The sequence below is a fragment of the Mesoplodon bidens genome (genome assembly GCF_964165515.1).
Source record: "Mesoplodon bidens genome assembly, chromosome: 4".
In the NCBI taxonomy this organism is placed as follows: domain Eukaryota; kingdom Metazoa; phylum Chordata; class Mammalia; order Artiodactyla; family Ziphiidae; genus Mesoplodon; species Mesoplodon bidens.
Genome location: NC_138160.1, coordinates 101,694,896 through 101,709,473, shown reverse-complemented (window position 1 = coordinate 101,709,473; position 14,578 = coordinate 101,694,896). Strand labels below are relative to the sequence as shown.

Below are 14,578 nucleotides of genomic sequence, written 5' to 3'. Positions count from 1 at the left end.
AAAAAAAAAAAAAAAAAAAAAGAAGGTCTATTGGGAAGTCGTATAGAGGAGCTCTTTTTAATATTAATTCTCTGTAATACTGATAATAAATCCACTCAGAAAAAAGGAAATTTATTAAAAAAACCCAGAACATCAGTAGTGTACTTCAAATATCAAGCAAAATGCAGTCATTATTTGATACAACTATGAAGTTTTGGAAAAAATAGGTTAAATAAATCCAAATATTCCATTTTTGTCCTAAAGAGCAGTTTGAATTGTTAGAAAATGATAGTTTCAGATGATAATTTTGGACTACTAGCGACATTTATTTACTTATACTTAAGCCATAAATCACTGTGATCAAAGAACTTTTATTTAGTTCTTGGTCCTTTTGGAAGGTACCTCACTGAAACATGTACTCAGGTATATCATAGACTGTTTAAAGCAAAATAAGAGTTAATGCTTTGTCAAATTTTACTAATATCACTGACAAATGATATTTTTAATCACAAACAGACATTTATTCCTCTTTCAAACAAATGGATTTAATCTCTTATTTGACCATTTTTAGGAGAGTTATAAAAGCCCAGTGGTATTAGACTTTAGTTTGACAAATTATATTCTAAATAAATTTACTCATGTGCTATTATTACGTATTATTGTAAATAATTAAAATTAAGCTATACTTGTCAAAACAGTTTAGTAAACTGTGTTCTCTGTTGTAGTCACCTTGAATATCTATCATGTTCATTTTCTGACTTACTAATTCACAAAATCTAATAAATCAATAATGAGAGTTCTACATGTGAACTGACAAGGTTCTAAGAAAATCATTAGGCTTACTTGATAATAGTAACTATAAGAATTGATGTAAAATAATTACTTTATAAATGAGATGAATAAAATATCATTAGCATCAACCTAGGCAATGACAAATCAACCCACCAGATTAAAAAGGAACATGGTAATTTGGTAAGAAGTATTACAAATTCATAACAGTGCCTGCATTGGTGTGAGGTTTTACTGTCAGCAAAGTATTTTCACATTCATTAAATCATTAGGGCCTTATAACAACATTTTGGAAGGTGGTATCCTTTAGAGGAGAAACACAGAGGAAAAAAATGTTAGGAAATTGGGTGCTATTGGGGTATGGTTAGTGTATCAATGTTAATGTTACTCTAGGAGAAATAAAATGTGTGAAACCAGGCAGTTTGGGGAATGAGTACCTCATGAAGGTTTAGACAAAATAAGGCAGGGGAAATGCACATCACTTATATTTTTGTGTCCAGAAGAGAGACATAAGCTGAAAAATAGTGGGAGTTTGAGCAAATAAAGCAGAAGCTATGACTGAACTTTGTGTTCATTCTCATTCTGTGTTCATTCTCATAACTCATTCTGTGTCAGCAGAGCTTTCATCCCAGACAAATAACATAATGGAATTTAAAACAAGACATAGAGTAAATAATAATTAGCTATGCTTCCATACATAATTTACTTAGTTCCAACCTAGAGGAAGAGTTTGGGAGGTGTTTCTGACCTATGCAAAGAATAAGGTGGAATGATTTGGAGTTTTAGCCTATTCAATTGTGCTGAAGGTTACAGACTTCTTGAATCCTAAAACTGCCTATCTGCGTTGCCTCATCTATTTTACCTTTCAGCACTGCTGCCGAAGAAGAGCGGAAGCTTATGATCCTGATGCCGTAGACATTCACTTGGGGTTTGTGAAATTGCAGCATCCTTCTGCTGGTCTTAATCTTCTCGCCCCTTACTTTGTAAAGGAGGATTGTGTGAGCCCAGAATACACACAGGGATGAAATTAATGACTCAAGAACTCTATTAGGTAGAAAAGAGTGGCACCATTATCTTCATTTGAAAGCAAGCCTCAGACCTGGTTAAGCAATTTGACCAAGAACATTTGGGAGACAGGAAAACTGAAACTCAAATCCAGGCCTTCTGGTTTCAAACTTACACTTTTATCCTAATATACTTCCCTATAAATTAATATTATAAACACATTATAATTTACATTATCAATGACAAATTTCTGTAGTAGAGTTTCATATATTTTGAAACTCATATATTTCATATATTACATATATTTTGACTATTTGGGATAAATAAGTATCATCAAATAAGGTTTATCTATCCTTATGGGGATAATTATTTATATAATAATTTACTGAAAAATTCTTTATTCAAAATTTTAACTAAAGAAAATTTAGTATGCAATTCTCAAATGCTTAACTAAAAAATGTAGGTTGGTGAGTAATCTCAGACAGAATTCAAATATGGTAGCTAATGGCTGTGATAAAATTCATCCCTCATCTTCGTTAATGCTGTCAATTCCCTGCAATAAATTTTTAAGCAAGGCTGTTGTTAGTTTCACTTCCTATCTCTCCATCTTTGTTTAAACTAAGATGGCATCACAATTTATGGTTAGATTAAACAAACATCAAGTAATATGAAAAGGAAAGAAAATGAGGTCTATAATATATTCAAATTATACACATGCCAAAAAATTACTCCTTTGGAAACCATGGTTGGCATGATCGGTCCTCACCCATATGTGGATCTCCTTCCCTTTCTTGAGCACATGGGGACAACAGGGAGGGCCACATCACTAGTGTTGGCCAATGACATGAACAAGGACTGAGGAAAAAGCACAGCTAAGATTTTCCAGTCTCCCTTCTTCTTGTGGTGGTTTTGGAAGAAGATGCATGACCGGGTGGTGAAGTCACACATTCAACACAGCCTGGATCGATGAATGACTGCCTGAGGTACACCTGCCCTGGAGAGTCTCCTGGACTCAGGGTGAACTTTGAATGAACGAGAAATAACTCGGTTGCCTCTGGGATACTAGAGTTGTTTGCTACCACAGCATGAACTAGTCTCATGAACTAGTCTATCTTGACTTATGTTCTTATATCTTCCAACAACTTTCAAGCAAGTTTCAGTGAAATGACTGTAAGCTCTACAGATGACCTGTGCACAATGCAGGGGCCGTGCTTTGGGCAGTTCTGAAAGGTGGTGGAGAACGTGGGCTGTGGAGGCTGACTGCCTGCCTTACAATCCTGGCTTGACCACTTCCTGGCTCTATGACCTTGAACAGCAGTGACATAGTTTCCTCATTTGTAAGATGTGGATAATAATAGGGTCTAAGACATTGTGTTGTTAGGAGGGAAAAATGATGTTATGAGGGAAAAATAACACATACAAAACACAATGCAAGCCCTTGATAAGTGTTAGATATCATATATTGTCAACATCAACTCTAACCTACCCAAGGGCACACATTGTTTTATTTAGCTGGTCCAAAATTCCCTTTGGTGGTGAGGAGAATTGACAACTACATTATCAAATAGTGGAAAAATCATATCTATAGTCTAATAACAAAAGGATAGAAATGCTTTTATTAGAGCTCTAATGCACTGGTTCTTTAGTGGTTCCACAGAGTGGATCTATTGCTATTTTTAGCTGTAGGGGTCAACCTTAGACACATGAAACTCACAAATGAAATACCAGTAATACAAATGACACAGTTAGTTTCAAATGGCATTAATACTGTGGAATCAGAACTTCTCAGGGAAAAAAATCCAAAATAATAGACAGCCTTTGAACTTAAGAGAAAAGGTTTTACTGAAACAGTAAAGCCTCTGGTATAATACATGACAAAATACGGCTTGCATTATTCAATAGCTCATTCATTTTTGACGGTAGTGAAATTGCCTGAAATCCGTCTCACATTCTGCAAAGATCAAACATATTAAGAATGTCAAAATAACATTAGGTAACCCCTTTTGAGTGTCAAAATAACTCCTCAGAACAAAGGGAAAAAAATTGCAAAGTTCAGAGCTATGAAGAACACAATTCAATGGTGATACTGTGGGGAAGAAAAGTATGGGAAGTCCTGCTGGCACTAAAATGCCAGCCACTTACTAAGGGGTCAGTTTTGGCAAAACACTGAAACTGAGGTCCTGGATTTCTTCACTTGTAAATCAGGATAATAATATCTATTTTATACATTCATATGAGACTTAGAAAAAAATAATGTATGTAAAGTTTCAGAAAGCAGTTAACATATTAGTTTACCTATCGTTGATCAGTCTAGAGGTCATAAATCATAAGCAATATTTCCTACGTACTTTCGCTTGACCTTCACATAATTCTATATCCCATGTTGATTTAACTACATTTTAAAGAGAGGGTTATTTGCAGACCTTCTTTAGGTTTTTCGAAAAAGACCAGATGGATAAATCCAAGTGCTTTCAATGAAATGACACCCTATATAACTGATGTTCCACTAAAATATGGCTAATGCAGTTTTATGTTCAACACTGCTGCCTGCCCTAATGGTAGTCTCACATCTGTCATTATTTCAGAATCAGGCAATTTACACAACTCTAAAATTCAAGAATGTTTAGTATAAAAATCTGAATACAGTGTCATAGTTCCTAGAAAATGTCATGTGATTTTGCAATCTAGTAATTGTCAGATTCTGTGCACTGAAATATGTGATACAGAATTTTATTGCTCATAAATCATTTCCTCACCTAGAAATCATCAGTATGTACCAATGCACAACAATGCAATATTTTGCTACAAATTTGAGTGTACATTACAGCAAAATGTGCTACCAACAGAGAAACTGTGGAAAGAAACTGAATCAGGACAATCACAAAAACATTGCATTGTTGTATATATTCCATGGAAAAAAATCAGTCAAGGCAGTGATTCATGATTTGATTACACCACTCCCAGTGCAATTACATGTGGAACTACTCAGCCTTTTCTTCACAGAACATCCAAAAAGAGCTATAATTAGAACCTGTAGATAAAAGGCCTTGCATAGTTTCAGAGACTGTGTGTAGCTGCTGTTCTTGGTCATGTTAAAAGCAACTACTGATCTGCCCAAAGAAAGCCGTATAATACAGTGCCTTATTCCTTTATTCATTAAATAGTTAGATGTGGGCATAATTCAAACAAGATTTTTTAGGTTAATTAAACCATTTCGGTTAATAGCAGACATTTTTTTCATAGACTACTATTAAACTAATGAGAGGAGGTATAAATATATTATCAAATTGAAGAGTGGGGAATTTCTCTTCTCACATGCCCTGTATTTTTGAGCAGATATTTTATATTTAGCTTAAGCATGGCCTAAAAAATATATCAGTTTTATTTCCTTTTATGACTCCTAAAACAACTGAGAGATGGAAGAGAACTTTGGTCAATTTTATTTTCTTTTTGCCTTTCATCAGTGGAGATACAATATCCTCCCAACACAAAAATGGGAAGCAACCTAAGTGTTCATCAACAGATGAATGGATAAAGAAGATGTGGCACATATATACAATGGAATATTACTCAGCCATAAAAAGAAACGAAACTGAGTTATTTGTAGTGAGGTGGACAGACCTAGAGTCTGTCATACAGAGTGAATTAAGTCAGAAAGAGAAAAACAAATACCGTATGCTAACACATATATATGGAAAAAAAAAATGGTCATGAAGAACATAGGGGCAAGACGGGAATAAAGACACAGACCTACTAGAGAATGGACTTGAGGAAATAGGGAGGGGGAAGGGTAAGCTGGGACAAAGTGAGACCTACCAAACATATATACACTACCAAACATAAAATAGATAGCTAGTGGGAAGCAGCCGCATAGCACAGGGAGATCAGCTAGGTGCTTTGTGACCACCTGCGGGGGGGGGGGATAGGGAGGGTGGGAGGGAGGGAGATGCAAGAGGGAAGAGATATGGGAACATATGTATATGTATAACTAATTCACTTTGTTATAAAGAACCTAACACACCATTGTAAAGCAATTATACTCCAATAAAGATGTTTAAAATAATAATAATAGTAAATAAAAACAATAGGCTTCCCTGGTGGTGCAGTGGTTGAGAGTCTGTCTGCCGATGCAGGGGACACGGGTTCGTGCCCTGGTCTGGGAAGATCCCACATGCCACAGAGCGGCTGGGCCCATGAGCCATGGCCGCTGGGCCTGCGCGTCCAGAGCCTGTGCTCCGCAACGGAAGAGGCCACAACAGTGAGAGGTCCACGTACCGCAAAAAAATAAAAACAATAAAATAAAATAAAATAATGACAAAAATTTTCTTATTCCAATTTAATTAATGGATAGTTTTTTAACCATATGTTCTACCTTTCACTAGGAATAGATGTTTTCATAGCAGTACTACCATTTTACATTTTGTAGAAACATCACCTTCAAAGGAGTATTGAGGCCAGCTTTTTGGTACACTACTCTATGTGTGAATAAAAAAGTTAAAGCCATGTTGTGAAAAAAGAATCTGCCCTTAAAGATTTGGAAAAAGCGTTTCTGCTTTGGTATCTTCATGAAGAGAAAATATAGACCATGTTTTATGATGATTTAATGCATGATGTGCAGAGCTTGCATTTCAGAATTTAAATTTTGAAAGCAATGCCGGCTGATTACAAAAACCGCACTGCCACTTATGACACTTTAATTACACGTTTCCTGGCAAATATTATGACACTCTATGTTAATTGCTTTCCATGCTTTACAAGTTTATATATATTTAGAGACATGACTAAGTGCCAATGAATGTTGCAGAATTATCGGGCAAAAAAGCCTATTGGCCCAATATATTCTATACATTAGTAAAAAAAAAAAAAAAAAAAAAAAAAAAAAGAACATTGGAGCAAATAAACTAAAAGGAATGTCCCAACACTGCTGTAATCTAACATTTAATGTTGACTATGTAATAAATAAACTGTAATAAGAGAAGAAGGTCAATAACTATAACTTTTTTATGTTGAGATTTAACTCAGCTTTATAGGCCAACAGTTACTTATAAATGTGTTAAATAAAAACAGGTGTTGTGGTTTTGGCATATGTCACTAATCAAACATAAAAAGATGGTCTTTCATGGGGTAGCTCCATCTATAATTTGAGGAAGAGAAATGGATTTGAACCTCAGAGGTTGTGTGTAGGCATCTGGCTCAAATATCCTTAATCAACCTGCTTAAATCATCCAACTTATTCAACTTGCTTTATTGCAAATGAGTTATCTGCTCAGTGGATGGTATGTGGCTGTTAGTAAGCTCTACTTTGAGGTCCAGGTTGGTTCCCAGACATCAACAAGGGTCAAAGTTTCAAACTATAAAGTAATTATTAGGTCACAGTAATTGGCTGTGAAAGAAAGATGGGCTGAAGGGAAAAAACTTCATGTCTTCAAAGACTTCATAATATCAAAAGGCCTCACACTGGACGCACATTTGAAAGGATGTAAATATTTACATCTAGAAAGGTAATAAAATCCTGGGTTGGGCTTCCCTGGTTGAGCAGTGGTTGAGAATCTGCCTGCTAATGCAGGGGACACGGGTTCGAGCCCTGGGTCTGGGAAGATCCCACATGCTGCGGAGTAACTAGGCCCATGAGCCACAGCTACTGAGCCTGCGCGTCTGGAGCCTGTGCTCCGGAACAAGAGAGGCCGCGATAGTGAGAGGCCCGTGCACCGCGATGAAGAGTGGCCCCCGCTTGCCACAACTAGAGAAAGCTCTCGCACAGAAACGAAGACCCAACACAGCAAAAATAAATTAATTAATTAATAAACTCCTACCCCCAACATCTTCAAAAAAAGAATATATTAAAAAAAAAAATCCTGGGTATAAACCTAAATGAACATATTACAATGTGTTATTTTGGTATTCAATGTCAATTATTTATTTACCTGGCTCACATCTATTAAACATACTGATCATATAGTTAATAAACTTTAGATTCTGGCCTTTGATTATTGGTCTTACCTTTTGTAACTTTCTGAAAAGTTGGATTTATTCTGCTTGCATTATCTTCATGTCCGACACACACACAGAACAAAAATCATGCTGAGTAAATTTTCAACGTGACGTCTCTATTTTTACTCATTTGATTGTTCCTTTAAAAAATAAACCTAGGGGCTTCCCTGGTGGCGCAGTGGTTGAGAGTCCGCCTGCCGATGCAGGGGACACGGGTTCGTGCCCCGGTCCAGGAAGATCCCACATGCCGCGGAGCGGCTGGGCCCGTGAGCCATGGCTGCTGAGCCTGCATGTCCAGAGCCTGTGCTCTGCAACGGGAGAGGCCACAACAGTGAGAGGCCCACGTACCGCAAAAAAACAAAACAAAAAAAACTATTTTCTTTAGGGAATTACACCTAAAATTTATTATCATTTTAAATAGGAAGTTGTCCAAAAACAGTACTCCAAATTATGATGCTATAACATGAAAAAGGCAACGAAGAAATATGATTGAAGACTACTTTCCTGTAGTAGCAAAAGTTCAAGTTTTACGATCAAAAGCCAAATATTCAAAAGTATTACAGTATTCTTTTTTAAGTTGCATAATAATCAAATCTCCACCAAAGATGACTCCTTCTACTCCTGCCACTTAATGACCACATTTTGCCCAGGCAGTTACCTGTCATCATGATTCTAAGGGAGTAAACTCATTTCTAACTCCAGGGCAAATCATAGGATCAGTCCAAATCATGGTAGTTAGGAAGTGAACTTTTGTCCATGGGTAAGTGTGACTTTAGTTGGCAAATTAGACTAAAGAGAAGCACACTTATTGGATGTTAGGAGGAAAGGATTTCCTCTCTTCCTTCTATAGAGTAACAAAGAACCGTGGCATATTTCAGCTCTGAGGGAGAATCAGCTTAAGGTGAATGCTGAAAATATTCTGTTCCAGAAACATCTTTATTTTCCTCTAGGATTCTCCTGTAAATGGGGGAATCCCTCAGGAAGGCAGAGAGCTTGCTGATGCAGGAGCAAAGTCATCCTACAGCTTCAATGAGCTGGTTTATGCAGTGACTTGGAGGCATGCTGAGAGTGGGGAGGACCTAAAGGGGCTGGGCTGCAACAGGTCATCCCTGAGGTACCAAAATGGAGGCAAATCATATGAAAACGTTTACAGTTCTATTGAGAATCTGGATTATGAATATTTAATTTGAAAAATTCTGACATATACTCACTGTGATCTCCAAACTCTGTCAGAGCTGCTATCCATTTTGATGTAAACTAACGTGGGATTAAATGAACCACTGTTTCATTTTAATTCTGAGGAACATTTGATTTTGCCATTATTTACCATTGTTTATGACATATGATATTTCCACAGACCAAAATCTTTCATTACATATATAGGTGAACATATAGTCATAATTGTATAGTATAGAAAATAAATGTTCTGGTATTATTCTTAGCATTTAATAGTGCAAAACTAGTGACAAATATCTTTAGAAAAAATAATAAAATAGTCTTTCAGTATTAAAATTTCTTATTAAAAAGCATTAGGTCAGAGTATGGCATGTTCTTAATGCATAGATGAGTTAGGCATGAATAAAATGAATCTAATCCCATCCCTTATGGTAAATCAAAATATTTGAAATCTACAGGTCACAGTTTGTCACAGGTCAATTTGAAAAAACAATATATTCAGCTTTTCCGTTATTCTGTGGTTTCATGATGTAACTTTTAAACAATGTATAGCCAGGACATAAACAACATACTGCATACTTACCCGGTGATTTTTTATGCCACTCTGCTGAATGCAGGATAAATATATTTGGGCTTTTTATTGCTTGAGTAGAAAGTGCTCATTACGTATTATTTTATGTTTATAATATAAGAATTAAAAAAAACAAAAAAGTTTTTTTAAATGGCATACATCACACTGTTGTGGTGGTTGACTTCCTCAAGATTGTCTTCTGTGGTTTTGGTGCTGTGGGAGGAGGCACAGGTGCAGGTCTGAGTGGGGGGAAGCTGTTACTGTGGCTTATTCCCAGCCCCCCATTTTCTAGTGGAAAAGGAGGGAGATGAGGGGGAGGAGGCTGGGCAGGGCCATGGGGAGGAAGCTTTCCTGGTGGGTGGACAGGTTCGCTGTGTGAGTGGACCTCCCTATTTTTTATGTGATGCCGGGTGTCACAGTCAGGACAATAGCCATGGTACTGGACTTTTTCATTAAACCGGACTCGTTCCCGAGGCCCTGCTTGGGGGCACCTGTCTTTTTCAGGTCTATGCATCAGAGGCTGCACTGGAGCCTTGTCCAAGTTACTGCTGGGTCTGCAGCAAATGTCTCCATTTGGAATTTTGTTTGGTGCCCCTGGGAAGCCTCTGTTTCGCAGAAGGGTGCCATTGGTCTTTACCGGATTGACAGTGGGCACCACTCTTTGCGGGTCTTCACACTTCACAGGTGTCAACCGTGGAGGGGGAGGGGGAGGGTTTGGCTTTCTCAGGACGGTGAGGATAGCAGATGGGTGGGCTGGGGGTTTAATGAGGGGGGCATTGGCCTGCACTTTGATCTTCTCTATGCTGGAGGCTGTTGTCCCACTTGAGCTACTATTCAGGGTGTCCGTTTTGGAGCTGTCGGTCATCTCATCCTCCAGCTGTAGGTCAGAAGTCAGGGTATCAATCTGGTCAACCACCTGGTGGAAAGGACAAGGTAATTGTGTTGAAGAACGACCCGAAGCAAAATATACTACAAACAATATCTTCCTGTCTCGCTATAATCTGTTATGGGAACCTTGACTAATACTGTGGTGTATTCCACTATTCTTAATGTTTTCATTCAATAAATTTAGGCGAGGCAGGGTGACTCTGGGTGGCTCCCATGGTAAGTAGTAGTGGCTCAGACTAGGATCAAAGAAAGGAAGATGGAGAGAAGTGAATGGATTTAGGAGCTAAAACTGAAGACCTAGCTCTCATGGTACTAGTGTGAACCAATCACATAAGACCCTCATGTGGAGGAAGTAAAATCTCTGAGTCCTCTCTAACTTCTGGTTGAATCTGGCACCTATAACAGGGTTGCTTAGTGTCTCTGCCCTGTTAAGTCATTGTCTGGGGCAACTTGTGGGAAGCATGGCCTCAGGTCAAATGCTCAATTTCAGAACCCAGAAGTTGACCCTCTATCATTTACACTCCCTGCAGTCAGAGATCTTAGAGGCTATTCTCATGGCTACCACACATGTACTAGTATGCCTATAGGAGGAAAGAAAAGTTATGGATTACTTTAAAAATAATTTATTTTTAAATGGAATGAGTCCCTTCATCTCATGTTTCCATATGTAGACTTTTCCCTCCTCTCTTATTCAGGCCTAAGTTTGTTCAACTGTGAAGTTGGCTCTTTGGCACATGGTGGCACAATTGGGCTCAAAATGAAAATATCATTACCAACCAGAAGTTAGAGAGGACTCAGAGATTTTACTTCCTCCACATGAGGGTCTTATGTGATTGGTTCACACTAGTACCATGAGAGCTAGGTCTTCAGTTTTAGCTCCTAAATCCATTCACTTCTCTCCATCTTCCTTTCTTTGATCCTAGTCTGAGCCACTATTACTTACCATGGGAGCCACCCAGAGTCACCCTGCCTCGCCTCTCACTTCTGTAATCTCAGTGGTCTTTCTAAAAACAGAATTGTGCTCTTGTCATTCCTTGCTTAAAACCTTTCAATGCCTGCTCATTTCTCCTGTGATATATATCAATTCTTAACATGGTCTCTAAGGTCCTGTACAGTCTCAGTATTGTTCTGATAAGTGTTTAATAACGGGTTCTTAGAGGTGTGAGTGAGTCCTGATTTGAAGAGTTTGCCAGTTTCCATGGTGTAAACTCCTGCCATGGTTGACTTCAAGTGAGTAAAGGCAACATCACTAAATGTGAAATTGGGAAGAAACCTGCAGGAGTGCATCATTATAAAGTGTTTCCACCATACCAGTAGAATAAACATAAACTCAGGAGTACAGATAAATATTAAAATGTAGTAAAATAATTAGGAATGACTAGGAATAATTAGAAAAGAATCTTTCTTTTTAATGTAATCTACTTAATATAGGTTTATATACTTTTGTTTTCAATAATAGTTATTTCACAATTGGCTCACAAGATTTCTGAAAATAAAACAATTGGCCCTTTTTAGTCAGTACAAGACAGCACTCCTAAGTGACCTTCCATACTCAAATCTATTAAGATGTCCTTTTCCTTTCTGTTCTCAAACCTCTTCGGTCTTCTTTCAGACCCTCATAATTGCCAGTCAGCTTCCTGCCGCAGGACATTTGCACATACTAATTTTTCATGTAAAGGTCACTGAATTTGTGTGTGTGTGTGTGTGTGTGTAAGGAATCTTATCATATCTATCTGACACTGGTTAGCTTTAGGCTTCATTAAGTTAAGAATGCATGGGAAAAACTGTACGGCAACTACTGAAGTAAAAGACAAACTTACAACTTTTGAAATAAGGATTAAAATGTGAGTAAGGGAATTTTGGCAAATCTAAAAATGGTAGAAAATAAGAAAACAAACAAAAAGCATACTAAATAGAAACAAACCCATAAGATAGTTTAAAAAAACCAAACTTAAAAAATATTAACAATATTAATAATCATAACAAGTATAAATAGATTAAAATAATTTATTCAAGAAGGGACACAGAAGGATTGAATACAGAGTGAAAGAAATAAGATATAGGGGCTTCCCTGGTGGCGCAGTGGTTGAGAATCTGCCTGCCAATGCAGGGGACACGGGTTCGAGCCCTGGTCTGGGAAGATCCCACATGCCGCGGAGCAACTAGCCCCGTGAGCCACAATTACTGAGCCTGCGCGTCTGGAGCCTGTGCTCCACAACAAGAGAGGCCGCGATAGTGAGAGGCCCGTGCACCGCGATGAGGAGTGGCCCCCACTTGCCACAACTAGAGAAAGCCCTCGCACAGAAACGAAGACCCAACACAGCCAAAAATAAATAAATAAAATAAATAAATATTTAAAAAAAAAAAAAAAAGTAAATCTGCCACTTGGGTAAGAAATAAATATTTAAAAAAAAAAAAAAAAAAAAAAAAAAAAAAAAAAAAAAAAAAAAAAAAAGAAATAAGATATAGCAGGCAAATAACCAAATGAAAACTGATGCAACTATACTAATACTGAGCAAAAAACCCTGAAATATTTTAAATCAAATAGTATTGTATCAATACAAACAGGTGAAAAAAAAATGAATGAAACAAAATTGAAAGTTCATGTACACACACACACACACACATGCTCGAACAATGGGATAACAGTTATTAAAGAAGTAATTCACATAAGGGATGCTCCAAATTTCCAAAAATCATATACTCAATCTCACTAATAATCAAGGTAGTGCAAACTGAAGAAGAATGAGAAAGTGTTTCATTCGGAGTAGTTTAGGAAAAACGAACCAGCCTGATAGTTCTACTTGTTGGTGATGAGGTGGGTAAATGGGAACTCTGTACATTGCCAGTGCAAATGTAAATTCAGTGTGTTGGGAAATTTTTTGACAATGTCTTATAAATTGTATAAGGTGCTTACCCTACCCTACCATACAGGTATTTTAGGAACAAAGCCTAGACTGTTCTGGAGAAATTCTAAGAGATGTGCACAGGCTTGAAAAAGCACAAGGATGTTTCTTTTAGGGTTTTTTTTTTTTTTGGTGTTGTTTGTTTGTTTTGCCATAGCAAAAAACTGGAAACAACCTAAATATCTATTAGTAAGTGATGTATGTAAATACAAACTAGTTCAAATGAAGTAACTACAGCTATATTTATCAACAGGGATAAATCTCAAAAGCCTTCAGTTGAACATAAAAATTTAAAAATATATATCTGTATATGTATCCAATATGTATGTATTGTTTATATGTAGAAGCACAGATGTTTTAGTTTATACAACATGAAAATAAATGATACACATTAAGTTTAGGCAAGGAGGAAGGGGAAAGACTGTCAGAAGGCATCAGCTATATAGATGAAATATTTTATTTCTTTTAAAACTTGATATAAAGTAATTATGATAAAGTGTTAACATTTGTTAAGTTCAGGTTATATTTGATACAGTATTTATTTTATGTCATGTGTAAAATCTTTTATAATTTGAAAATAAAATAAATATCACTACTTAAATAAAGTTAGAAAGAAATAAGAGGAGAATTTCTTAACAGCTGCCATGTGGAGAACACATTGAAGGCTGCTGCAGTTTATTTACTTGTTGAGTTAGAGGATATTGCAGCCAAGTGAGAGATGAGTAAATTAACCATACAAGGAATACACTGTATCCTTATAATTACACTTCTATGTTTTGCTGAAACGATTTCAAAGTATCATATTGCAACTAAAGGAATTATGACCACAGGCATGATGGAATTAAGGGGAAAGCAAAATGAAAGAAAGTAGGACTAGAGGGACACATTGTTGCACATATTTGGAGGTGAGAGGATAGCATGACATCAATCAAAAGTCTAAGAACATCCACACCTAACATCAGGAACAAAGGAGAAATGTGTATCTCAAACTTGAAATTTAGTCATCTTTCCAAGTAATTGTGGCTACTCGGATCTACGGAGGAATGTGCTAATGGGAGTGAAACAGAGGGAGATGTAAAGAAAGGATAATGTGTTCAGTGATTCCAGGTTTTCCTTAGCCTCACATACAAGGAAGCTATGGTTAGATTGTGGAATAATTAGGAATACTGATAATTGTGGCTCAGGGATCACATGAGCTTAAGGTTTTCATATTGGAAAATATTCCTAAATATTTTCATAAAAAGGAAGCAGATTTGGAAGAAATTAACTGACT

General features: G+C 36.9%; 1 protein-coding gene across 1 annotated transcript in view; it reads right to left on the bottom strand.

Moving 5' to 3' along the window:
- Window positions 1-14,578, bottom strand: part of PRR16 (proline rich 16) — a 274,184-nt gene that overhangs the window by 91,963 nt on the left and 167,643 nt on the right. The window contains 1 exon segment of the mRNA XM_081230458.1: window positions 9,524-10,427. Within this exon segment, the coding sequence (XP_081086584.1) occupies window positions 9,672-10,427 (756 nt within the window). The 3' untranslated portion in view covers window positions 9,524-9,671.